This window comes from Cicer arietinum, chromosome 3, assembly GCF_000331145.2.
Source record: "Cicer arietinum cultivar CDC Frontier isolate Library 1 chromosome 3, Cicar.CDCFrontier_v2.0, whole genome shotgun sequence".
NCBI lineage: Eukaryota > Viridiplantae > Streptophyta > Magnoliopsida > Fabales > Fabaceae > Cicer > Cicer arietinum.
In genome coordinates, this window is record NC_021162.2 from 61,251,686 (window position 1) to 61,277,182 (window position 25,497).

General features: G+C 31.2%; 5 protein-coding genes across 17 annotated transcripts; 3 read left to right on the forward strand and 2 right to left on the reverse strand.

Annotated features, from left to right (window-relative positions):
- Nucleotides 1-1,139: 1,139 nt before the first annotated feature.
- On the reverse strand, nucleotides 1,140-4,897 carry LOC101509262 (ATG8-interacting protein 1). 6 transcript variants are annotated; one of them, XM_012713709.3, is made up of 5 exons: nucleotides 4,685-4,842; nucleotides 4,183-4,286; nucleotides 2,139-2,973; nucleotides 1,675-1,701; nucleotides 1,140-1,580 (listed from the first exon to the last, which is right to left on the reverse strand). In XM_012713709.3, exons 2-4 carry the CDS (start codon nucleotides 4,203-4,205, stop codon nucleotides 1,675-1,677), a joined length of 885 nt encoding a protein of 294 aa, XP_012569163.1. In that variant the 5' UTR covers nucleotides 4,206-4,286; nucleotides 4,685-4,842; the 3' UTR covers nucleotides 1,140-1,580. The 6 variants fall into 6 exon arrangements, with proteins under 6 accessions (XP_012569163.1, XP_004492751.1, XP_073222132.1 ...); XM_004492694.3 differs by lacking the exon at nucleotides 1,675-1,701 and having other exon boundaries at nucleotides 4,685-4,897; XM_073366031.1 differs by lacking the exon at nucleotides 4,183-4,286 and having other exon boundaries at nucleotides 4,685-4,892.
- Nucleotides 4,898-8,262: 3,365 nt separating this feature from the next.
- Nucleotides 8,263-11,989, forward strand: LOC101510342 (uncharacterized). Of its 4 annotated transcripts, none has more exons than XM_004492697.4 (10): nucleotides 8,269-8,433; nucleotides 8,560-8,663; nucleotides 8,823-8,903; nucleotides 9,576-9,665; nucleotides 9,836-10,002; nucleotides 10,629-10,698; nucleotides 11,100-11,179; nucleotides 11,295-11,357; nucleotides 11,487-11,563; nucleotides 11,692-11,989. In XM_004492697.4, coding segments are annotated over exons 1-10 (834 nt in total). In that variant the 5' UTR covers nucleotides 8,269-8,432; the 3' UTR covers nucleotides 11,793-11,989. The 4 variants fall into 4 exon arrangements, with proteins under 4 accessions (XP_073222791.1, XP_027188834.1, XP_004492754.1 ...); XM_073366689.1 differs by having other exon boundaries at nucleotides 8,270-8,402; XM_073366690.1 differs by lacking the exon at nucleotides 11,487-11,563 and having other exon boundaries at nucleotides 8,263-8,433.
- A 1,478-nt stretch (nucleotides 11,990-13,467) lies between these two features.
- Nucleotides 13,468-18,253, forward strand: LOC101510881 (uncharacterized). 5 transcript variants are annotated; one of them, XM_027332635.2, is made up of 12 exons: nucleotides 13,468-13,592; nucleotides 13,885-13,945; nucleotides 14,485-14,658; nucleotides 15,190-15,291; nucleotides 15,466-15,546; nucleotides 16,195-16,284; nucleotides 16,453-16,619; nucleotides 17,010-17,079; nucleotides 17,201-17,280; nucleotides 17,395-17,481; nucleotides 17,564-17,640; nucleotides 17,730-18,253. In XM_027332635.2, the coding sequence occupies exons 4-12, from the start codon at nucleotides 15,214-15,216 to the stop codon at nucleotides 17,828-17,830; spliced, it is 831 nt and encodes a 276-aa protein (XP_027188436.1). In that variant the 5' UTR covers nucleotides 13,468-13,592; nucleotides 13,885-13,945; nucleotides 14,485-14,658; nucleotides 15,190-15,213; the 3' UTR covers nucleotides 17,831-18,253. The 5 variants fall into 5 exon arrangements, with proteins under 5 accessions (XP_027188436.1, XP_027188437.1, XP_027188435.1 ...); XM_027332636.2 differs by having other exon boundaries at nucleotides 14,485-14,605; XM_027332634.2 differs by lacking the exon at nucleotides 14,485-14,658.
- Nucleotides 18,254-19,106: 853 nt separating this feature from the next.
- LOC101511624 (uncharacterized) lies at nucleotides 19,107-22,499 on the forward strand. The gene is made up of 9 exons (XM_004492702.4): nucleotides 19,107-19,264; nucleotides 19,417-19,497; nucleotides 20,358-20,447; nucleotides 20,808-20,974; nucleotides 21,431-21,500; nucleotides 21,623-21,702; nucleotides 21,910-21,972; nucleotides 22,073-22,149; nucleotides 22,287-22,499. The coding sequence occupies exons 1-9, from the start codon at nucleotides 19,187-19,189 to the stop codon at nucleotides 22,385-22,387; spliced, it is 807 nt and encodes a 268-aa protein (XP_004492759.1). The 5' UTR covers nucleotides 19,107-19,186; the 3' UTR covers nucleotides 22,388-22,499.
- Nucleotides 22,500-22,640: 141 nt separating this feature from the next.
- On the reverse strand, nucleotides 22,641-24,899 carry LOC101511947 (uncharacterized). Its single transcript, XM_004492703.4, has 3 exons — nucleotides 24,494-24,899; nucleotides 23,460-23,588; nucleotides 22,641-23,006 (listed from the first exon to the last, which is right to left on the reverse strand). The coding sequence occupies exons 1-3, from the start codon at nucleotides 24,785-24,787 to the stop codon at nucleotides 22,827-22,829; spliced, it is 603 nt and encodes a 200-aa protein (XP_004492760.1). The 5' UTR covers nucleotides 24,788-24,899; the 3' UTR covers nucleotides 22,641-22,826.
- Between the last annotated feature and the right edge of the window lie 598 nt (nucleotides 24,900-25,497).

A 25,497-nucleotide genomic window follows, 5' to 3' on the forward strand; every position in this document is an offset into this window, starting at 1 on the left:
TTAGTATATGAAAAAAGAAACCATATACCGACAGTTTTACACCGTCATAAATCATGTTAACTAATGTGGAATTGTGTGTTTGACAATGCATGTCTCTTAAACCTTTTATTGTATTAATCTATTCCTTTTTTATGTATTTCACTATTATCATTTTATTCCACTTATTTCTCTAAATTATTATCAACAAATTAATTAATAATTTCATTGGACTATGAAAATAAAAATAAATAAATACAAAATTCTACTAGAAAAGTGATTAATAAAAAAAAATTGACCAATTAGACAAATAAAAGAATTAGATTAATAGATGTATTCATAATAGTAAGATAGAACTTTCTGCTATATATTCCCTTTATTGTCGCATATGTAATGAACGACAAAAATTATTTCACATTCTTTAAGTAATAGAAGAAATAACTGCAATTGCTTCTCATTTGAACTTGTTTCAAGCAAATAAATCTAAGTTAATTAAAAAATATTTTAAAAATAATAACATTAAATAATAAAATATAATTAGTTAAATTTTAGTACTTGTATTTAGACCACAAATGACTTTTTTTTATGTTTATAATTATATATTTAAATTCGGATAGAGAATATACATAATAGTGAGGTGGGACCTACTGCGAGTTGGGCCGATCAATTATTTTTTTGACAGAATCTCTTGCTAGTCATTTAAATGTGAAGCCACTCTGCCATTTGAACCAACAATCATTGACGTGTGTATGCATGTAGGTGAGTACAAGCATTTTGAAAGAAAATTTATCTACAACTTTACACAATTGCACACATTAATCTAAATTTCAAATAAGTATTTTCCTCAATTTCTATCTAACATCTATTTTTTACTTTTCTTCTTTTAAAAGACACTGCACATATTTGTTTTCATATGTGATGCTTAGTTGAACGATATCAACCGATTCATAAGCACGGGCTGATATCATAAGGCAGTGTATTTTAGAAACTCAGGTTCACTAACTGAGATACCGAAAGAGTTTAAAAAGAGGTCTGGAGTTCAAAAAAACTAACATAATGACATTTGTTTAAAAATAAGTAACTGTTAAAAGGAGCACTGTTTAACTGAATTTTCGTATTTCGGTCCCAATTGCCAGAGTAAGAGGAAAACTAAACACCCACCATTAAAGCAATCACTTCATTAGTTAAATTTACATCTGATCTTTGGTGTCTAAACTGTCAATTCCAGAAAACAAGAATACATAATTTAATAAGTACAATAACATCAAGAGCTATACAATGCAAGCAAGGAAAATTCACAATATAAAATGTTTGAACAATAGCATTCATAACTTGGTAAAGGTCAAGCAATCCTAGTATCAAACCTGCACTTCACATGCGTAGCATTTCTCATTCTCAACCTCTGACATACAACTTTTCGTCATCATCTTAGCTTTTAGCCTTTTTACCACCATGATAGGAGCCACATATACCGCCACATTCACTGAGTCACCTTTACCTTAAATTTCAGCAGAGGAGCTTTCCCTGATGAAGGAGCCACGGCGGTGGCCACCAATAATCACATCTTTGAGTCGAATCATGGGAGCAAGCACCCTGCTCCTTGCCTGTGGAAAGGGTTATGATTGGAATGTTAAGATTTTTTTAAACATTAAATAGGAAACAAACAGGGCAAGCTAAGCATCAATTCACACAAAATACCTATGATTTGTTGAGAGATTTATGCTTCTGTACAGAATAATGAAAATCAAACATTTAGTTCTCCAAAGTCATATTACTGCTTATGTTTCAAATAAAGAAAATAAACATTACATTGCTCAAAAGTTACTAATAACATTCTTCATTTATAAAGTAAGTCGAGTTCATTCTGGTGTAAAAATTTCTACACATGGGCAACATAATATCAAGACTAATTAGTGTTACATCATGATATGCTAGAAGATGACTATGCTGTACACAATTGGAATAATAAAAATGAATCCAAATAATTGACATATCAAGCATCTATATGGATAACATATATATACTGTTTTATGCTTCATTTTTACCCTTTTAACTTTGATATAATACTAGTGCTTGAGGCAGAAAGTCGATTTTGACACATTTATGCTTCATTTTTACCAAAGAATAAATAAAAATTCTTGGGAGAATGTTAATAAATATACCTCATCAGTTATACTGATTTGCCACTTAAGTTGTAAAGCTTTTTCCTGTTGCCAGCGTTGACCAAGCATTACCAGGCCCATCACTGTAGCTGCAATGAAAACGGACCATAATGTATTTGCCTCCTTTGCATGAGCATATATGGAAGCAGCTCTTCGCTTCCACCAAGCTCCGCAAGGAATATTTGAAGGTTTGTGTTTGTCATCTTTGGAAGAGTTCTTTGACAGCGATAAATCAGGAGATACATTTGTCTCTTGCTCTGCTGATTCTATTGTTTCAGACTCAACTATACTTTCACCATATGCTGTTACAGCATCAATTGTTGTTTCACTGTGGAAAGAAGTGTATTTTGCATCCTCTTTCTCAGTCAAACCAAAATCTGGTAGAGTTGTACCTTCCTCAAACTGTTTTCCCTGAACAGATAATCTATTGATTTTCTCATCATAATATTGCATACCCTCAAACTCCTCTGAGACATCCAATCCTGCAAATGTCAAGTTTTCTTCATCCTTTCCACTAGGCCTGGTCGCTTCTTCATGAGTATCTTCAGAGGCAATATCTTTGTCTACAGATTCATTATGAATCTCACCGTAGTCAGGTTCCAATGGCAAGTTTTCATGCTGACTGGGTGGAAAGGCAAAGTGACCAGACATGAACAAAGCGTTTGACGTCTCAGCTTCATCCGGTGCATATGTATCTTCCTTGTCATCATCCTTCAACTCAACTTCATCAGGACCAGGAGCAGCTGCATAAGTTGATGCCGTGAGAGATACAACCTCCCACTCATTCCCCCGAGAAGCCTTTTCCCCTTCGTCTTCAGTTCCTGCCATCTTTTGTCTTCATCAGAAAATTGATATCAGAGTTCCAATTTTACTTAGAGTAAACTCAAACATTAATAAATACAAAAAACATGCATACTCCCTCTGGTCTCAAATATAAGTAACAAAAAAGTTATGTTAGATTGTCTAAAATATAAGCAAACGTTAACTACTTCTACCATATTTAATGCTATTATTATTCCATTACTACCCTTCAATTAATTTAGATTTCATTTTCCAATAACCCTTTTATTCTCATGAAACAAATTCTCATAAGGGGTAATTTAGAAAATATCAAAATACAATTACTTTTTTAATTATTTTGAGCAAACTAAATGAGACTAACTACTTTTCTTAAAGGGTGTAAAAGTAATACTACCTCTGGTCCATTTATAAGAAAAAGTATCCAAACCAATGTACTCTTTAATTGTTTTAACTTTTTGATTATTTTTACATACACACCCTTATTGAAAACTGTGAGACTAAATACACACTAATAATGTTAAAAAGACAAACATCTTAAATAAGGATAAAAAGTAATTTAAACAATAAATGCACCTTAAAATTCGTAACTTTTTCTTATATATAGAACCAAAAAATTCTCCAAAAATTTTCTTATATATAAGACCAGAGAGGGAGTATAATTTTTTTGCTTATATATGAGACTAGACGGAGTACATAACAAACATAGTTATGCAGGGGAGTTGGGTTGACCAGAAAAAGGAGTATGAGTTTATAACCTTGCATACATCTACAAGAAAAGTGCTACTTTGGGAAGGAAGAAAAAAACTCAAAATTTCACAGCTCACAACCATGTGCAGGATCATTGGATTGCATGTGCAGAAAATGATTGATAACAATAAATCCTAAAAAATGATCGACTTATTCCCTTTTGTGTAAATAGGCATGGAGATGAAGGTGGGAGGTAGTATTGCACAATTTCTAATCCCAAAATTAAAAATAAGTTCAATTAATTTGTCCCTAAGGTGTCACTTGTGTAAGAGCTTGGCATTGTGTTCTCAAATGATAAAGTTGTATAAAATAATTGTAAAATGGTCATTAATCTCATCTTTATTAATAATAAGTTCCCCTTCACCAATTTTTTATTTAAAGTTCAATAACAAAAGATGATGCAATTATCTATTGCAAAGAGAGAGAGAATAAAAAATAAATAAATAAAATCCACCCAAATTTCTTGCAAACAACTTCATTCATATTTTAAATTCACCTCAAAATTTTTATTCTACTCATAATCAATTAGGAAACCCCATAATTGAAATCATCGCCTCTTCCTTTCACCCCAACTCCATGCTCACCAATAAACAGAGCACTCTACAATCACAAATTCCACATCAATTTTCTCTAATCACTCCCAAATCTAATCATAAACTTGATCAATCCACTAACCTCAAATAACAACATAAGCACATCAAGTTACAGACAGAAAAAAAAAAATAGAAGCATATAATTGAAATCAAATTAATAATCTACACAAAGATCCAATAACAGCACAAATAAACAAATTAAAAAAAAAAGTCAAAATCAAAATCAACAACCCCGAAGAGTTGCATGATGATCGAACGGAACAAACTAGACAAGGTTCCAGAATCATCCATGAATAATTATCTCTAAAATAAACAGAAAGAATATATTATTATTATAATTAACGCGAGAATAATTGATAAAATAAAATGATAATTTGAGAAAGAAAGAAAAAAAAAGAAACTAACTGAAGATGAAGGCGACACGATCTGCGTAGAGGGTGGATGTCGATGAGGTTGAAACTGGGAACTTGCTTCGAGTAACTGAGTCTTTTTTTTTTTTATATGGATGATGGGTGATTCATTTGTTACTGGCTATAGCGGGTTGAGGGATGGGTAGTGAAAGTAGAGAGTTACCGGTTATCGGCGTTTGCGTGGTGTGAGATACTTGGGATCTAATCTAATCCAAACTTAACTGACACGCCCACTGTATGTATATTAACCAATGGGTGTACTGTAGTGTGACACCACTACTAGCTCAAAGATAGACATGACTGGGGGCATATCTCATATCTCTCTTTTTACTTAATCAAATAAATTTTTGTTTATATAGTTGGGATCTCATATATCTTCCTAATTTTTTTACTTAATCAAATAATAGACGATCATGATACATAAATAACTCCAAGTTCACTTAATCCTAAAATGTTTTCTATCTTAAATAGTATCATTTCTTTATTTTAAAATTTTTCTATTAAAAATAAACTATAGCTCATAAATATAAAGCCAAAATAAAAATACGTGGGTATAAATTATAGGTAAAGGTAAAATCCAAAATAGTGTGTGCACCAAAAGTTACTACTCCCTCTTACTCTTTTGATAAGAGACAATTGATTTAACATTTAGTCAACAAAAATTTATATATTTAGTTTATATTATGTATTTGTTATGTCAATTTTTATTGACCAAGTTTTAATTTAACTGTCTCTTATAAAAAGAATTAGAGAGAGTAATATAAAATTATATAAAGATATTACTATAAAATCGAGTCAAGATAAATATTTAATTATTTATATTATTGTGTGTTTGATTCGCACAAAATAACATTATTTTATTATATTTTATGTTTGATACACAGATTATAATAAAGTGTTAATATTTTACTTGTATTATAAAAAATATATCATACGTTAAATTGAATTTACTTAATAAAATATCAAAATATTTGAATGAATTGTGCTTCTAATATAAACCTCTAAAAAAATATAAAAAGTAAGACTTTACCATTTTTAGTAAAGTTTAACAAAATATTATATATTTTTTATATTATAAAATACACTATTTTTTCTCAAAATAATAAGGTCTGCATTTGGATGATTTAGGACCGTATTAAATGCGATTAGAGCGGCCAAAATGAATTAGCTTAAAAACAGCTGAGTTTTTTTTGACTTAAACTATTTAGTCCAATTTAAAAATGAGATTGAGTTGACTCTCTAAACTTCGAGACGACTCATTTTAAGAAAAAATAAAAAATAATTTTTTTTAAAAAAAATGGATTAAACTTTTTCACTTTCTTGCTCTTTTTATTGTCAAAATAAAATAAAATTATCCACCTTAATTTCTCAACTCAACGAAATATATAAAACAAAAAACAATACAAATTTAAAGTTTAAATTATTTTTCGTCTTATCATTTGTTGTGTTGTTATGTTTTATGTGTTATATACTTTAGTAGTTTAAAAAATCTATATATTTTTTTACAAACTTTAAGTATTAAAACATTATTATTATTATTATTATTATTATCTTTTAAAGAAAGAGAGTTAGATTAAAACATTTACAATTATTATAACATGGATCATGTCGGATCAATTTATGTACATACTTCAATCCACTTAAAATCGTTCTATAAATATAATTCAATTGATAACTATAAAGATATTGGTATACTTAAAATTGAGTTCGGATCCAGCCACCCGACTAATTGAAAAGGGAAATAAATAAAAAAGCAAAAATGGGACCATAAATGCTCCATTGCTCTTCTAATCAAGACTGGTATCGCCAACACTTTTGTGCCTTCACGCATTAGGTGACTTTGACTTGCTTTTGGAAGAACCTTGGCGTATGGTACTAGTGACTAAGATTGGAGAAATTAAGGGGACACAACACATGAAACATCAATCCTTTTATTCTTCCCTCGACTACATATTTTGCTCTCATAAATCACATTTTAAGGAAAACAACAATCGATAACGAAGATAATGGTCTTTGCAAGATTCTTACAAATGTATAAAATAGATGAAGCTATGTTGCGTAGAATCTTGTCATTTCCAAAATATATATTATTCTTGAGTGCTTACAGATTTTGGTTCTCATATCCTTATGCTCTCCAAAATGTCAACATTAACCACTACTAGGGTGTGTAATGCAAATTATTATGTATTTTGTGAGTCCAGTAATTGTCGAGATATCGAGTGCAATTCCTATTCATACAAAAAAATATTAGCATCATTTTGATTACAACTGAAAATACTATACGGTAAATTCATTTCTAACTGTTTGGGCCATAAAGTATTTTTTTTATTTTAGACTGCACTACTAATTATCCACCGTAAATATTTTATATATATAAAAAAAATAATTAGGTTTTTTTTAACAATGAGAGGTGGGGTCCATCGATTACTTGCCATTATTCTCCTTGACGTGGTGATCACTAGTATTTTATTAATCAAATGCTCTTATTAGACAACAATTACATAACTATATATTTTGAAAAAACTAAAAAGGAAAACTAAGTATTCATAAAAATTTCTTATTTAAATACAAAAAGAAAAAATAATCTAGATACTAATTATCAACAAAAAATTAAGTATTGAAGAAGTTCCTCAATTCGAGTGTTAAAAGACAGATATACATCTTTTATTTAATAATTTTTTAAATCAGAATCTTTATTAAAAATCCCAATCCAATACCTCACAAAAAATTTACTAAATGAGTTTTACTTATAAATCCGCACTATTATATTTCAATAATATTTATTTATTATAATATAATTTAGTTTAAATTACATTTGTGGTCTCTTAACTTAATTTCAAGTAATATTTTAGTCATTTATCTTCTTTTTTTCCCGAGTTGGTCCTTTATTTTAATTTTAAGTGACAATTTGATATTTTATGTTTTAAAATTTCAACAATGTTATCATTTTTTATACAAAAATTTAAAAAAATCATCAAAATTTTTAACCAAAATCCATAAAATTAATAATCATCTTCAATATAATGCAAATTTTATCAAATTCATAACTCAAATATTCAAATACACTCGTATTTTCATCTCCAATAACATCAAATAAAGAATAAAAATATAAGTTTATTTCAAGATTTAAGTTATGAATTTGATTAAATTTGTATTTTATTGAAGATGATAATAAATTTTATGGGTTTTGTTTGAAAATTTTGATGATTTTTTTGTAAAAAAAAAAAGGATAACATTGTTGATATTTTAAAACATAAAATATCAAATTGCCACTTAAAATTAAAATAAAGAACTAACACGGAAAAAATAAAATAAAAAACTAAAACGTTTTTTGATATTAAGTTAAGAGACGCAAATGTAATTTAGTTTATAATTTATTAAAAAATGCCTATATATTTTACTTCACAATAAGTCTATTTGGGTGCTTATTAGAAAAAGTACGATCCCATTGTTGATGCTCTAGGCTCTAGCTTCATCAATATAGGCGCGTTTCCAAAAACAATTCAACAAACACGTAGACACATTAAAATTTGATGTCTGTATTGATTATTTTTAAAAAATTAAAAGCGTATAAATATGAAATTCTTAAATGTGAGAGTACCTTTTCATTAGAGATTTCGGATCTGAGTTTCCTATGACCTGGTTTCTCTAAATTCACTTTTAACCAAAATATTCTCCGTTAAAATCAATTTTGTGAAAATCACGATCGAGAAGTATGTTGTTTATCTTTTCAATTATGAAATAGTTGAGTTTTCTGAACCTTGCCAAATCATTTCCTATCTAGAATAGACACGTGGCTTATATTTCCCAGAAAGAACAAAATAAGGAGCTGTTTGGTTGCCACTGAAAAATACACAATTTGATTTGCAGTGAAACAGAAAAAGAAAGAGAGTGAAATGGGAGAGCTTTACGCGTTGGACTTCGATGGAGTCATCTGTGATAGCTGCGGAGAAAGCTCTCTCTCTGCTCTCAAGGTTCCTCTAACCCCCCCTCTCTCTCTCTCTCTTCCCGTACTATTCAATTCAATTACACATTCGAAAATATTTCTAAAACCACAATTTTGACCGTTCAATTTTTGCGGGGTTTATTATTTTGTTATTATAATTGGTTTACTTTGTTTGATAAATTTGCAGGCTGCTAAAGTGAGATGGCCTGGTTTGTTTGATGGGATTGATTCAGCTACAGAAGATTGGATTGTTGACCAGATGCATATAGTAAATAATTTCTTGGTTATTTCCATTAGTTTCAGCTTTTATACTACTGTGCTATGTTTTGGTTTAGAGATGTTGGTGTTTTTTGTAATTTGATTGGAAAAATAATCATAATAATAATAACAACAAGGACAACAATTAGTGAAAAAATAATGGGAAAGGAGCATAGAATAAGCTTGAATTTGCATTTAGTTTTAATCTATGATTAGTTTATGTATTTTTGGATGCACATTTTTTTTAATAGGCAAATGTTAGGAAGTTAGTGATTATATTTCTTGGGTTCAAATTCTGGACCTTCGGCTTAAAACTTCTTTGATGCCTCTAAGCTTACTATTGAACGAAGCGTAAAATATTTTTTGACTTCTACTTATATAATAAGGCAATTTGGAAATGGATGAAGATGTCTTGTACAGTTTGTAAACACACAAAGGTAGTCTTGACCAAAAATGCCATTAATCCACTGTACTTTGATGCCTGAATTTGAGGACAACATTTTGACATACTTGTTTTTTTGGTTGCTTAAATAATAGATTTCCATTGCAGATCTTCAAACTGTTGAATTTCATGAAATATTTGTGTAATTATTCCAAGTGCTTCCATTTTCAAAAACTATTGGCAAATGGATGGACTCGATTTCATATTTTAAAGATAAATTTATATAGTTGTTCATGTCAGGTGCGACCGGTAGTGGAAACTGGATATGAAAACATTTTACTTGTGAGATTGTTGCTAGAGACCAGAACACCTTCCATCAGGAAGTCTTCGGTGGGTAAAATGCCTATGTCTCTGATTTTTCTCATTCGTTACTGCATAACCAATACTAGGTTTATAATCCACAATAATGCTTATTACCTTGAATCTGCTTCTGAAATCTGATTTCAAATAACTGGAATGGATTCCGAACCTGTTGACTGATGTCATTGTTCATGTGCAAGGTTGCAGAGGGGCTTGCAGTTGAAGGTATATTGGAGAATTGGTCCAAGTTGAAGCCTATTATTATGGAAGAATGGGGTGAAAATAAGGATGCTTTGATAGATCTTTTTGGAAAGGTTAGAGATGAATGGTTGGAGCAGGATTTTGCTGCTTGGATTGGTGCAAACAGGTATACTTGTTTTTTATACTTGTTATAACTTATACCAAATCCATGATGAGAAACCTAATGTAATGCATTGATGTGGAGATATATTTAAATATGAAGCCATGAACATTCAGTTTAGAAAATTTCCACTGCAAGATTGAACAAATGTTATTATCCTAATTCAACCACTTGTCTAACCTGAGGACATGTGTGTGATTCTTTTGGACTTAGGTAGAACAAGTATTTTCCTTTGTGTTCAAGGAAGTCGCTTTACAAGATAATATTCTAGAAGGAATCAATTTATATTTGTATTATGGCTATGCTTCAGATTAGATATTGTCATTAGTTTGTTACATTAAGCATATTAAGATCTTGCTGTACTCTTATTTAGGGGTACTCATGGTTCGGACTTATTAATATCCAAATAAAAACAATTAAATGGACTGGATTCGATAACCAAACCAGTTTCAGGTTTCAGATATGGTTGTGGTTTGTGGCTTCCAACCGGATATTTTGCTCACCAGGCACCCCTACTCCTGTTGACTGAATATTGGCATCTTATAAATCATTTTATGCAGTAATATTTCAAGTTCTTTGCACATGTCATGATTGAGATTTCCTATTATTAATTGGCGATGCTTCGCGTATAGAATATATCCCGGTGTTTCTGATGCATTAAAGTTTGCAAGCTCGAGGGTGTACATTGTCACCACAAAACAGGTAAACTTTGTTCTTTATCCTATCAAGGGGACAATAATTTTAATAATAGAGTTTTGCTTTCAGTATTATGAAAAGTACAAAGGCAAAGTAATTGATTTGATACCATGAAAGCACATTACTAGCATAAGCACTTGTAAGACTCTTTGGAAGAACTTATGGAAACAACATATGATATGTCCATAAGATGTTTTTAGCTTATTTCCATAAACTCTCCGAGATAACTTATAAAAACAGTTGGACTTTATTTTATCTTTTGTTATAGAAATAGCTTATATATAAACATTTTTATGACAAGCATTTGATTAAACAGTTTATCCAAACAGGGCCTTAGTCAATTTCTCATCATGGTCTTTTTCCTTTGTTTTTTCTACTCTCCCACCTCCTTGTTTCTCTTATTTCAGGGCCGCTTTGCCGATGCTTTGCTTCGAGAGCTTGCTGGAGTAACCATACCACCTGAAAGGATATACGGTCTCGGAACTGGGTTAGTATTTAATAAATTAAACCTTAACTATGCATGAAATATTTACATTTCACTTTTATTGCTTTCTTTTTATAAGAAATTAATTTGCTTGGACTATCTTTAATTTTATCTGCAGCCCAAAGGTAGAAATTCTAAAGCAGCTTCAAAAGAGACCAGAGCACCAAGGGTTAACACTGCAGTAAGATACTGAGCTATTAGCAGCAATCAATATAATTTTTGTTATGACTATTTATGTGAATAGAGTAAAACTCTACCCTTGCTTGCAATGATGTTGTTCAAGAAATTAATTCCTGTTAATTTTAACCAGCTTTGTCGAGGATCGGCTAGCTACATTAAAAAATGTGATCAAAGATCCTGAGTTAGACAAATGGAATTTGTATCTAGGTAGTTTCTCTTTTTCTGTTTATAATTTATGCACCCTCCCTCATTTTTGTCTCAGTTACAATATTGCGTACTATCACTTTTCTTTTTAGATGTTGAGTTTACTCGATAATGATGATTGTTTGGATCAGGGAACTGGGGTTACAACACTGCACAAGAGAAAGAGGAAGCTGAAGCTATTTCCAGAATTCGCGTTATTGAGCTCTCAGACTTCAGCAAGAAGTTGAAATAGGGGTCGTAAATTGCATTTTCAATTGTCAATCATCGAACAACTAAATATTTTCTTCCAACTCCTTTATAAACAATAAAAAAATTCTAGTGAACACACACTTTCTACTTAGAAAATAGAAACTTCCTCCTCTTTTTTGGTCTTGTTAAACTGCAGTAATTTGCAACTCTGTTATATGAAGTGAATTTGTTATATCCTCACGTTTGGCCTTGTTACACATGTAGTGTGCTGTTTTGTGCAGAATACAAAATGGTTGTCGTTTCTGAGTATTGAAATAACTTTCGGTGTAACAAATATTAGATCAAAACATGCAACATCAGTATAAAGTTATTTTAGATTAACACCAAATCGCAACTTGTCAACACATCATAGATCTACATAACTTCTTTTTTTTCAATTTTTTATTTAACGTATTGACGAGTCATAATTTGTTATCAATGTAATGTAGGATAATTTTACACCCGACAACATAATATTTTTTCTTTGGTAGTCTGGCAATATAGTCTTTAATCTGGTTTGAGACTTAATATGCATATCCACACTTGGTTCAGATCAACTAACTTGTTCAAAGATTTGTAATTCTGAAATTAACTTTTATCAAAGGTTTGAATTAATAAAATTAATTTTTTATAAAAAGTCATTGAAGATGTAATTATCCAAATTTTAACACTCGAATATAATAGGTTTTTATTCAGATATGCGCTCTAACTCTAGCCTACAAACGTACAATAACATGTCAAAGATTAGAAGGGGTTAATTTTTATTTTTTTTAAAAAGCAATTGAGTTTATAATTACGTAAATTTGAAGTGGTAATGGATTTTGTAACACCCTAATTTATATATAAACTACAACTAGGATTTCAATCAATCATAAACATTAATTTATTAAAAACGTATAACATTTATTATTATTATTTATAAAGTTGTTTGCATGAGATTGCAACATAAAATAGTTTAACTTTTTTATTTTACTAAAAAGTATTTTTACTTTTATGGTGTATAAAAATTAATTTATATTAAATACTTTAATAATATGATTTTGTCATTTAATTATATTTTTATAAAAATTTGAGAGTTAAATGTTAGTGTAAAAATAAATTATATTTTTTTATAAATGTGAACTGTAAAAAAAACAACAAAATCAAAGTCAAAAATTGGCACAAAATTATTAGAATATCATTAGTATAAATCTTCAATTAGGATAATTGAATAAAAATAGTTTGAGGAAACAATGTTTTTTATAAACAACAAAAATATATATTTTAAATTTGAAAATATATCTTTAAACTAATTTTAGAATATGAGTTATAGAAGAACAATTGGTAGCAGAATAATATTATCATACCCAATTTTTCAAAAATTTTCACTTATAAGTTTTTCAATATAATTACTAGTATATGAATAAAAAAATATTTTTAATCTTTGATCAAATAATTAATTTTGGTATCTAAATTCTATCGAATTTCCAATTACATTTAATTTGATAGTGCATTATTATTTTACAGATATTTGACGGTGTAAATTTGTATTGGGCTAAAAAGTAAACTTTATCAGAAAAATCTCAAATTTTAAATTTACATTCTATTAGTTATCTAGGATAAAATGGTAATCTTCACATAATTATTAGTAATAGTAATAAAAAATATTTAATTTTTCATAAATAATTATAAATTCATCTGTATAAACGATTGTGACGTGTTGATTAACAATTAAACTCATTTTGCTACTCGCAAGAGCCATGAAAACCACTGTCCCTTGCCCATAAACAGAAGAAGACTTTCTTCTCTCATCCAAAATTTTCAAGTAAGTTTTTTTTTTCTCTTTCTTTTTCTTTCAAAAACAAGGGTTATTTTAGGAAAATTAACAACACATTGTGCATGAAGCCGCCGGCAGCTTGATTCAAATACAAGTTTAATATATTCACTTGATTTAGTATTTACTAAAGAGTTTTTAAGAATAATTTCCCTAGTCATCTTTGGATATGAAAATAGTGGCCAATGTTTAGGGATTTAGAGATATTGTTCAATTTTCTTGAGTTATGTGATTGTGTATTTATGATAATGGTGAAGTAAGTAGTTGTTTGATGAGTTATTAGGTGTTGCGGAACTCAAGTGGAAGGAAAACTTCGAGGTTAAGGGAATTACTACTAATAAGTTGTAAGTTGATGCATGAGTTAAAGTTATGTGTTTGTTTAATTTTGTGTAAGTAAATAACTTTACTTGTTTGTGAGACTTCCATACTCAATTATTTGTTGATTTAAGTTTATGTCCAAAGACATAGACTTATATGTGTTTTAGTTAATATACTTTAAAGTTCATAAAGGTTATACTAAGTGAGCATTGTTGATTGATGACAAATTGATTTGGTTGTGTAAATGTGAGCATAATATGCTTGTTTGGCGTGGCTTGAACTTGTTGTACTAAATTTAAACTGTGATCTTGATGAGGAGCTTGTGAACTTTTATCTTTGAATTTAATTCGAAATATTGGTTTGACGACACATAATTGGCTAGGACCCAATGCGATAAGTTAAGATACTCAATAGTTTTTGTATAAAGTCAAAAGTTTTATAAAAAGTATGGTTTTCTTTGTAAAGGTGATAGGCAAAGTTATGAGTTTTGATTATGATGAGTTAATCATGAGATGAATGTTTTGTATTGTCTATGGTGTTGTGACAAGTTGAGGAACTATTACAGGTCCTAATACACTGAATTGTAGATAGGAATGAGGATATTTTGGTTTGGTTACTTCGAGGACCTATGGAGGGCATGTGTTTCGAACGTCTATCATGACTAGGGGTAGCATCCTATGCTGAAGGTACTCGTATACCTAGACACGATGAGCCTAACAACCAAATTATCTGGAATAAGGTAGTGCGATTGGACTAGAATGATTGGAGTTAAAGTATAGCTTACTCAGTTGCAAACAATCATTTGTACTTGCCGAAACAGCCTTACACTCATTATTTAAAATCTCCATGGAGCGTTGATTACAATGTCTAGAAATAAACTATGTGAAGAGAAATGTCATGAGAAATTCATGCATGTGTCATTGTTGGTATTGTGTGGTTCATGCATGTGTCATAGTCATAAGAGGAGAATCTCCTCCTTAATTCAAGTAATGATGACGACATTGGTGTACTTTCTGGCAAACTTCTTTAGTGATTGATAAGCTAGTGTTTAATTTTGGGTTAGAGTCTTTTTTGTAGAAATTATCATGTTATTTATTTGAAGAGGAACTTTAAGATATTTGGTTAAAATTAAAGGAGCCACATTCAATGATTAATAAATAAAAAAACAAAAAAGGAAAAATTGCTACACAAACATGTGTTATGATATAATTGATAGCTGGCACCTAAGATTTCCATCTTATATGTCATATTTGGATTGCTTCTATTTTAGCAACATTGAAAGGAAGAGAAGCAAATGGGCCATCTCTATGCATTGGACTTTGATGGAGTTCTTTGTGATACCTGTGCAGAGACAGTTATTTCTGCTCTTAAGGTTCTTGCTCTAGCTCTTTCACCTTCCCTCTTCTCCCATTTGGTTACCAATAAAAAATGGAAGAAAATAAATGAAAATAGTAGAAAGTTTTTTATCACCACTTGCAGTTTTCATTTGGTTTTGAATATTTTGGTTTTAAACTAAGCTGTGAGTATATTGATTGATGATTTGCAGGCTGCCAAGTTGCGATGGCCAGCCTTGTTTGACAGTGTGGATTCAGCTACAGAAGATTGGATTGTTCAACAGATGATTACAGTAAACAATTTAATTATGACTAGTTTTGTTGTGTTATTTTTTCTTGTTATTTTAGCTCATTTAAAAAATATTGGTTAATTATGCCTATATGAATTCAGTTAGTAGGCAACCACAGACTAGTGCTAATACAAGCTTGAATTTGCTAAGGATGTTTGAAGTTATATTTATTTATAAAAGATCAAATAAAGTATTATCCATTTGCCAACTCCTAGGTATATCAAAGACTAATCTGAAACTGAAACGGATGGTAATTCTATCAAATGAATTTTTTAACCAAAATGCCATATGAAGTATAATTTAATTTGATTCTTTTTTATATATATAAGGAAAAAGATTGATGGAGACGTGTTATTTTTTCTGATTTCCTTGTCAAATACATAGATTATGCGTTTCAATAAAAAAAATGCATTTCAGTTGGAGGAAAAAAATTATGTCTTTTGTCTTACATCAGTCACAACCTTTTGGATCTTGAAGTGAGGGGAAATATGCCTCCAACTCCTTACCATAAGTAATTTGAATGACACATAAATTTTAATCATTAGCAAAGTTGCAATTTCAAGAAAATAGTTGTGTATAAGATTCAAGTTTTGATTACTTCTCTTTCTAGCTATGAGATGTTAAAGATGACTTTATAGTTTTTCATGTCAGGTGCGACCAGTGGTGGAACATGGATATGATACTCTTTTACTTGTGAGGTTGTTGCTTGAGACAAGAGTTCCTTCCATCAAAAAGTCTTCGGTGCGCATAAAACTATAAACCGTGGCTTTATTTTTTATTTTTTGGTGTGAGCCCTTGCCTTTGATTTTTATCATGGATTAACAAGTGGAAGTTGTACCATTAGATTATAAAGAACTTTGTCATCTATGATGATGCCATTTCACTAATGTCATATAGCTCTTCTGAAAGGTGGCAGAGGGGCTCACAGCTGAGGGCATATTAGAGAACTGGTTGAAATTGAAGCCTATCCTGATGGAAGAGTGGAATGAGAATAAGGATGATCTGATAGATCTATTTGGGAAGGTCAGAGATGATTGGTTGGAGCAGGATTTCCCTGGTTGGATTGAATCCAACAGGTACCCCAATCTAATGTTATGAAATGTGATCATTCTTTTTGGTGTTGACAAATTGTCAAATAGCGGTTATAGTACTGTAGGATAGTGAAATTTGAACAAATTTTTATTTTTCGTGATTGACAACAATTTATTTTTGATACATACATTATATGAATCATGATTAACCTAACGCAATGATACTGAGTGATAACATTGTGCATGGATGTTCAATTTTTTAGAAATATTCCTGCAACTATGTTTTGAGTTCCCCTGCTTACATTAGAATCAGATTTTGTTTTTCTTAAACAAGTATCTTGAGCTTTAGCTTCTCCTTCTAACTAAATAAACGTATCTTGTCTTGGTATGAATTTTAAAGTTCAAATTGTTAATTTGTGGATGATTTACCTATAGATTCTATCCTGGTGTTGCTGATGCATTAAGATTTGCAAGCTCAAGAGTGTACATTGTCACCTTAAAACAGGTTTGACTTCTCTCTATGCTCCTATCATGAACACAATAATCCTAACCCTAAGTTCATATTTTGACACGCCCTTATGCCTTTACATTTTCTACATACTTTCCTATCATTTCAATGGTTTCAGAGCCGCTTTGCCGATGCTTTACTTAGAGAACTTGCTGGAATAACCATACCACCCGAAAGAATGTATGCTCTAGGATCTGGGTTAGTGTTACTATTTGATATATTTGAACAAAATTCAGGTGCTGTGGTGCATTATACTAATAGTACTTCATTGATTAATTTTCTCCCCCAAACCATCTTATATTTTCTCTCCAGTCGTAAAATAGAAGTGCTGAAGAAGCTTCAAAAAATGCCAGAACACCAAGGGATGACACTGCAGTTAAGATTTATGTGCATCCATAGGTTATTTTAATTGATATATAAACTTGTAGCTATTTGTTAAGGTGATTTTGGAGAGAAACTAACTATAGTTAATTTTAAACAGCTTTGTGGAAGATAGATTTGCAACCCTTAAAAATGTGATCAAAGAGCCAGAGTTAGATAAATGGAGTTTGTATCTAGGTAAAATTATTATCTCACTATTTCATTAGATAAATGCAATTTATGGTTTTTGGAGTTGTATATTGTTAATCTTTTTTGTTTGGATTTAGTGGATTGGGGGTACAACACTCAGAAAGAGAAGGATGAAGCAGCAGCCAACCCCAGGATTCAGCTTCTTGAGCTCAATGATTTCAGTAGCAAGCTGAAATAATAATTCAAATTGAGTCATCAATAATTTCGTTAAATATTTTTTCCGGATAAATTCCTTTTGAACTTCTATCATTAAGTGCGGTCAGCTGCATGCATCATATCATCATAAATCATATGTGATGATAGACTATTCTCTTATAGCATTCACAATGGAGGTCCTTCTTCTTTTTATGATGTTGAGTTTATTTGATAATGATGATTATTTGGATCAGATAATTGGGGTTACAACACTGCACAAGAGAAAGAGGAAGCCACAACTATCCCTAGAATTCACCTTCTTGATCTGTCAGACTTTAGCAAGAAGTTGAAATAGGGGGTCTCTATTGAATTTTCAATTGTCAATCATTGAGCAACTACATATTTTCTTCTAACTCCTTTGACCTATAAAAAAATTCTAGTGAAGAGGGAACACACTTTTTACTTAGTATACTTCTTCCTCTTTTATGGTCTTGCTAAAATGCAGTAATTTGCAACTTTGAGCCACTGATTTTATAAAAGTTATAACTACTGTATCAAACATACACAAAATGCTTGTTTATGAGATTTGAAATAATATTGACACGAAATACACACGCATATTGTAAATTTTAACACTCAATGTTATCTGATTTTGACTCAAACACGCACTCGCACAAACATTGAATATATAATCATATGAATTTTAAAATCTAGAGTTAATGAATTTTGTCTTGTGTGCCCATACAAACAAACAAAGTTCATTTGTTATAAGATCCCTACATTTAAAATTGTATCATTTATATGTTTTTATCGTGTTTGATTGTTCTAAAGTAAAATTGATTTTAATTTAAAGCTAAAATTTATGCAAATGTAGTATCACGGTGAATTTGCTAGAATCACACTGAGCTATAATGATTTTACCAAAATTAATCAATGATTTTACCAAAATTACAAGTTGTAACTTTTAGAAAATTACGATGATTCATTGTAATTATTACAAATGATACTAAACATACATTGACTCTAGAAATGATGCTTTAAATTGTAAATTTACCATTCAACTCACTTTTATATAAATGTATTTAAGCATAAATCATTTTACTTTCAACTTAATTCTAGCCAAAATCAATTTAAAAAAATCAATCTATTCAAATTAATTTTTATTAACCAAAGCGACCTTATAAAACAAGGAAAGAAAGGAATTTATTTGGTTAAACTTAAAACTGTCACGTTTATTGATTGACAAATAAAAAGACAAAAAAGAAGGAAAACTTGTTACACAGACACGTGTCATGATTTCAATGCTGTTTGAATGGCAGGTAATTGTATACCATGCAATGCAATCTTATATATATCATCTTTGGATTGGTTTTAGCAACATTGAAAGGAAGAGAAGCAAATGGGCCATCTATATGCATTGGACTTTGATGGAGTTCTCTGTGATACTTGTGGAGAGACAGCTATCTCTGCTCTCAAGGTTTTTAGCTCCCTCACCTTCAATCTTCTCCTATTTGGTTACCAATAACATGGAATAAAGTTTCTGAATGATGATCACTTGCAGTTTTTCATATGGTTTTGGAATTTTTGGTTTTAAACTAAGCTGTGATTATGTTGTTTGGTGATTTGTAGGCTGCCAAGTTGAGGTGGCCAGCCTTGTTTGACAGTGTTGATTCAGCCACAGATGATTGGATTGTTGAACAAATGATTAAAGTAAATAATTTAGTTATTGGTCATTTCTGATTGGTTATTTTGTTCCACTTTAGACTTTGACTATGTTAGTAGGCAAGCACTGACTAGTACTGAAGCAAGCTTGAATTTACTAACTTTGTGGTTGGCTTGCATATTTATGCTTATTTTTCTAAGGATGAATTTAGTTAAATTTATGGATAGATGTTCAACTAAGATATTAACCATTTGTCCAATCCTAGTTGTATCAAAGATTACTTCGAAAGTGAAACGGATGGTATCTCTATCAAATGAAATTTTCAACCAAAAGACCATAATTTACAATACCTTAAGGACTCACTCAGCTTCCCTCAGTTTACCAACTGAGCCTTCTGCTTGAAACTTGCTAAATACATTTTTTAGTTTGAGCACTTCCTCTTTCTTTGCTATTATTATGCTTTACTTCCATTTTCAGGTTGTGTTGTGAGTAAGTCATTTTCATTGATTATATAATGGTGTGAAGTGACTATATAACACCATCTTATCATTTTCAGTGGTATAAAAAAGTAAAGGCTCTTTCGATCTGGAATACTTGTTTTTAGGATATGGATTATGTTTGTTTCAATAAAAAAAAATTGCATTCCAGTAGGAGGAAAAAAAAATAATGTCCTTTGTCTTGCATCAATCATAACCATTTGGATCTTGAAGTGAGGGGAAATGCCTCCAACTCTAACCAGGAGTCATTTGAATGACACAGATCTTAGTACTAAATTTTAATCAATGTCAATGTAAGTATTAGCAAAGTTGCAATTTCAAGACATTAGTTGTGCATAATGTTCATGTTTGATTACTTTTCTTTCAAACTATGAGATGTTAAAGATACACTAATAGTTTTTTCATGTCAGGTGCGACCAGTGGTGGAAACTGGATATGAAACTCTTTTACTTGTGAGGTTGTTGCTTGAGACAAGAGTTCCTTCCCTTAGAAAGTCATCGGTGGGTATAAAACTCTAAACCATGACTTTATTTGTTTATTAGTGAAGGTCTTGGCGTTTGATCAGTGTTGTCAATTGTAGATTGCAAAATTAACAATTTGTTCTAATTCTGCTATGTCACAACGCTATAGCGCAACTATAGCACTATTTGACAACACTTTGTACAAAATTACATATCTTTCAAAATAATGATTTGTTCAAATTCCGCTATATTATAGTGCTACTATAACCATTATTTGACAATATTGCATTTGATTTTTTTATCATGGATTAACAAGTGGAAGTCATATCATCAGATTCTAAGCAACTTTGTCATTTATGGTGATGCCATTTCACTGATGTCATATAGTTCTTCTGAAAGGTGGCAGAGGGGCTCATAGTTGAGGGAATATTAGAGAACTGGTTGAAATTGAAGCCTATTGTCATGGAAGAGTGGAATGAGAATAGGGATGAACTGATAGATCTATTTGGAAAGGTCAGAGATGATTGGTTGGAGAAGGATTTCACTGGTTGGATTGAAGCCAACAGGTACTCCAATCAAATGCTATGAAATGTGATCATTCTTTTTAAAACTTATATCAGATGAATCATGAGAAACCTAATGCAATAATATTGAGTGATAGCATTGTGCATGGGAGTTCAATTTTTAGAAATGTCCCTGCAACCATGTTTTGAATTCCTGCTTACATTAAAATCAGATTTTGTAGTCAAACTAGTATCTTGAGCTCTAGACACTGATGTAACACCAACACTTCATATTAAAAGTGAGATTTGGTGTCCAACACGACACCAATACAAATCATAACACTCAGTTACTTTTATTTTTTCAAATTATTATCGGTGTCAACGTGTTAGTATCCAGTGTGAGTATGTCAGTGCTTCAAAGCTAGCTTCTTTTCTGCCCCTTCTAACAAAATAAACATATCTTGTCTTGGTATGAATTTTAAGGTTCAAATTGTTAATTTGTGGATAATTTACCTCTAGATTCTTTCCTGGTGCTGCCGATGCATTAAGATTTTCAAGCTCAAGAGTGTACATTGTCACCACAAAACAGGTCTCAATCCTCTCTTTGCTCCTAGCATGAAGACAATAATCCTAATCCTAAGAGTACATACATTGGCAAGCCCTTATGCCTTTGCATTTCAATATACTTTTCTGTCCTTTCTATGGTTCCAGGGCCGCTTTGCCGATGCTTTACTTAAAGAACTTGCTGGAATAACTTTACCACCAGAAAGAATATACGGTCTAGGAACTGGGTTAGTGTTGTCTTACATTATATTAAGGTTCAGCTCCTCTTGAGTTACTAGAATTTTCCAGTAGGAGAGAAAGACTCGTTGAATATTTGAATCTTTTTCTCTCCTACTAGAATTTCTAGTCACCAGAAGGAGTTGAACTCATTGTATTAATATTTCATTTCATTGACAAATTTGTTTTCCCCAAAACATCTAATATTTTCTCTCCAGCCCTAAGGTAGAAGTGCTGAAGAAACTTCAAAAAATGCCAGAACACCAAGGGCTAACACTACAGTTAAGATTTTTTATGATCGAGAGATTATTTTAATCAATATAAACTTGTACATACTTAGGATGATTTAGGAGGAATTAACTGTAGTTATATTTTGAACAGCTTTGTGGAAGATAGGCTTGCAACCCTTAAAAATGTCATCAAAGAGCCAGAGTTAGATAATTGGAATTTGTATCTAGGTAGAATTCTTTTCTCAGTCTCGTTAGTATAATTTCTGCAGTCTCCATTTTGTCTACTTTCAGTTTCTATGTTTTGCATTATTTGTGTTTTTTTTTTCGGAGTTGTATATTTGTTAAGCTTGGTTGTTTGGATTTAGTGGATTGGGGGTTCAACACTCAGAAAGAGAGGGAAGAAGCGGCAGCCAACCCCAGGATTCAGCTTCTTGAGCTCTCTGATTTCAGTAGCAAGCTGAAATAATAGTTTCAATGAATCATAATTTAGTTGAATGTTTTCTTCCATCCTATTCATATAGGAATAACGATACTATATCATGAGGTACAAATGCAATAAATCTTTTCATTACCTTTCTTGTTCAGGTTTAGTAATTTGTGTTCAAAGTACTCACTTTTGGCGATGATAATTTGGTCATAATCAATACAAATTACAAAAATTTCAAGTTTTCCCCTAAAATTTCCCCTATCTAGAAGTGTGTTCTCTTAGTCTTGCCAAATTCAGCAAGGATAATTACTTCTTCACTAGCATTTAAATGCAGTTTATCACCTTAATTAAAGGTGAAGAAACAAAGGAAGAGTTGTATATCAGGACTATAAAAATAACAACAATGGGAGTAAACCATCTAAAAAAGTGATGCAACTGTTTATCTCAACATCTAGAAGATTATATCTGTACCGTTTAACTACAATTCTGTTTTCAAGTTTCCATCAATTTCCTCTGGACCCGTGTTATCTTCTTTTCCTTTCTCACTATTATGCTTCTGAATGATTTCATCAAGGGATGGATCTCCAGGTCTTCGAAAAAACTGATCCCCCATTTTAATCTCATATGCTTCTGATTGGTCCAAGACAAATTCCTTCAACTGTTGACATGATAGAGTATGAGACATGCGGAAAAGTGTCATAATCAACAAGACACAATCGGCGGCAAACATCATAAACCGACACACTCAAAATTACTACTTCTTCTAGGCTGAATTTAAAGCTAGTTATTCAATACAATAAGACCAAAAGTTTAAATTCCTTGATTGGAAGCCTTAATTAGTAAGCCAAGCCATGTGTATGGATCCTCTACAACAGTTTCATGGTGCAGCCGATGTGGGGACCGTTAGATCGAGAGATATTCCTGTAGATCTAATGGTCCTCACAGCTGTTGCACTATGTAGCTGTTGTAGGGGATCCAAGTCCGCCAAGCCACTACTAAGTTTTGCTCTTTATAAAACAATCAAAACTCTTTTCAAAACTAGGTGAGGTTGGCTACATGCATCGTATCATATGATCCCATAATGATTGGTAAACGTAAAAGGAAGCCATACCTCCTCCAAATCTTTGATGCTGTCCATGTTGAACATGACTGTATTCAGATCAACACCGGTAAACCTTACTCCAACAGCTCCAGTTCTCAGAACATGTGTCCATTTCATGGCAAGTTCAGCTACCATGTCCTAAAATCAAACATGAAAAATTGCAACGGCACTCAACATTCACCCAAAAGTTCAAACCAGAGACCTCTCTACTTCAGAAATTATAGAGAGCATCAAGTACAAGTTAAAAGCTCAAGCACCTTTTCAACGATAATTGCTAGCAATGCACCCTTTATAGTACTATTGCGTGAAACTAATGCATTTCTTATTTGGTAAGACTCAAAAAATTTCACCGAATAATGAAAATAGTGTCACTAGCATTTTTCTTGACAGCATATTGCCAATCAAAAGTAACAAGTAAAAACTATATGGAAATGTAAATGTGGATGTGCACTTGGGTTTTAAACTGAAAAAATGCGCAATAGAATCCAATCCTTAAACTTCAGTTCTACAAGTGGACTTTGCCCTAATAATGTTCCACCTCAAAGTTTTCAAAAGAAACTTAACACAAACAATCAACATAAACCATCCCAAAAACAAAGAACAAGTGCATATTCATGTTCACATCACATAATACGATTTGTGAATTGGCAGAAACAGACACAAACTCAAACAACAATAGCAAAAACCGCTAAAAAAACTCAGTTCAAGGGAAGAACCACAACCTCAATTCAAATTGGAGCTAATTTTTTATTTTACAAAAACGGATATGAATATATGATAAGTAATCACAACACTAACTCAAACTCAAGCTCAATTAGTAGGAACAAAAATTAAAAGATGAAATGGGTATTGATAAAAATCAAAACTTTAACTCAAACCCATCATGCATAACAAGTTAAAATCACAAATTTAACTCAAACTCAAGCTTAAATTAAAAAAGTGGGTATGAACAAGAATTTTGTCATCAACATCTAGCAAAATAAAATCAGAACTTTTTCAACTCTAAATTTAAAAATATGGGAGTTTGAAGAAAATGTGGTCACCGGAGTTCGGCGAACACCAAATCGGAGCTTGACGAATCCGATGACGGGTCCAGTGTGGCGCTTCATCATCTCATCTTGGATCTGCGAAGTATCCATCTTGGTTAAATCGGAGGGAGCGAAAGAGGGTGAAGGTTTTTTGCCCCATTCTTTCCAATCATCGTCCTCCTCGTCGTCGAACACGTCGTCCAACTCGTCGGGGATGTGGACCCTGCCTTTTCCGGCGAGGGCAAAATGGGAATTTAGTGAAAGAAGAAGAGAAAATAGAAAGAGAATGGTAATAGCTTTCAAGTTCATGATGAAAAAATAAGACAGAAAGAATCAATCCACTGTAACAAAGAAGCACTTTATGCAATGAAATGTACGTGGGTTTTTAGTTTGGTAAATTAGTTATTCTGAAAATGGATTCTCAACCTTCTTTTTGTTGATGGGTCACTTTAGAAAACCTTAACATTTATTGAATATTTACTTGTAAAGGACTTCACATAAAAACTTTTGGTAAATTGAAGTATAAATGCTTTTGGTTAATTGTATATTTCTTTTCTCTATTTTTATCCAATTATAAAATTGATATTCTTATTTTAAAATTTAATATTTTTTGTCTCTTTATTTGAATTAAACAATCAACGACGTGATATATTTTAAATTGTATGACATATAATTTTATAATATAAAATTTATAGGATTTGACTCATCTAAAGTGAAGTGAATAATTTACTTGTAAAGCAGTGATAAGAACTTCTAATACAATGGGTAAACTGTGTTAGTTTTTCCTTGTTCAAAAGCAAAGCTAACTGGCTTTAAATAAGCTTTACAAGTAACCAACAGTAGAAAAACTAAGAATAATAATCCTAACAAACTAGAATAATTCAAATGTTTATTCAGCTCCTAGAAAATAGCTTATTAACGGCAACAATAGTAACAGACCGTAAAAGCAAAGACTAATTCCTAATCAAGATTCCAACAAATTCCTCCTTAAACTGAAATGCTCATTGAGCATACAGTTT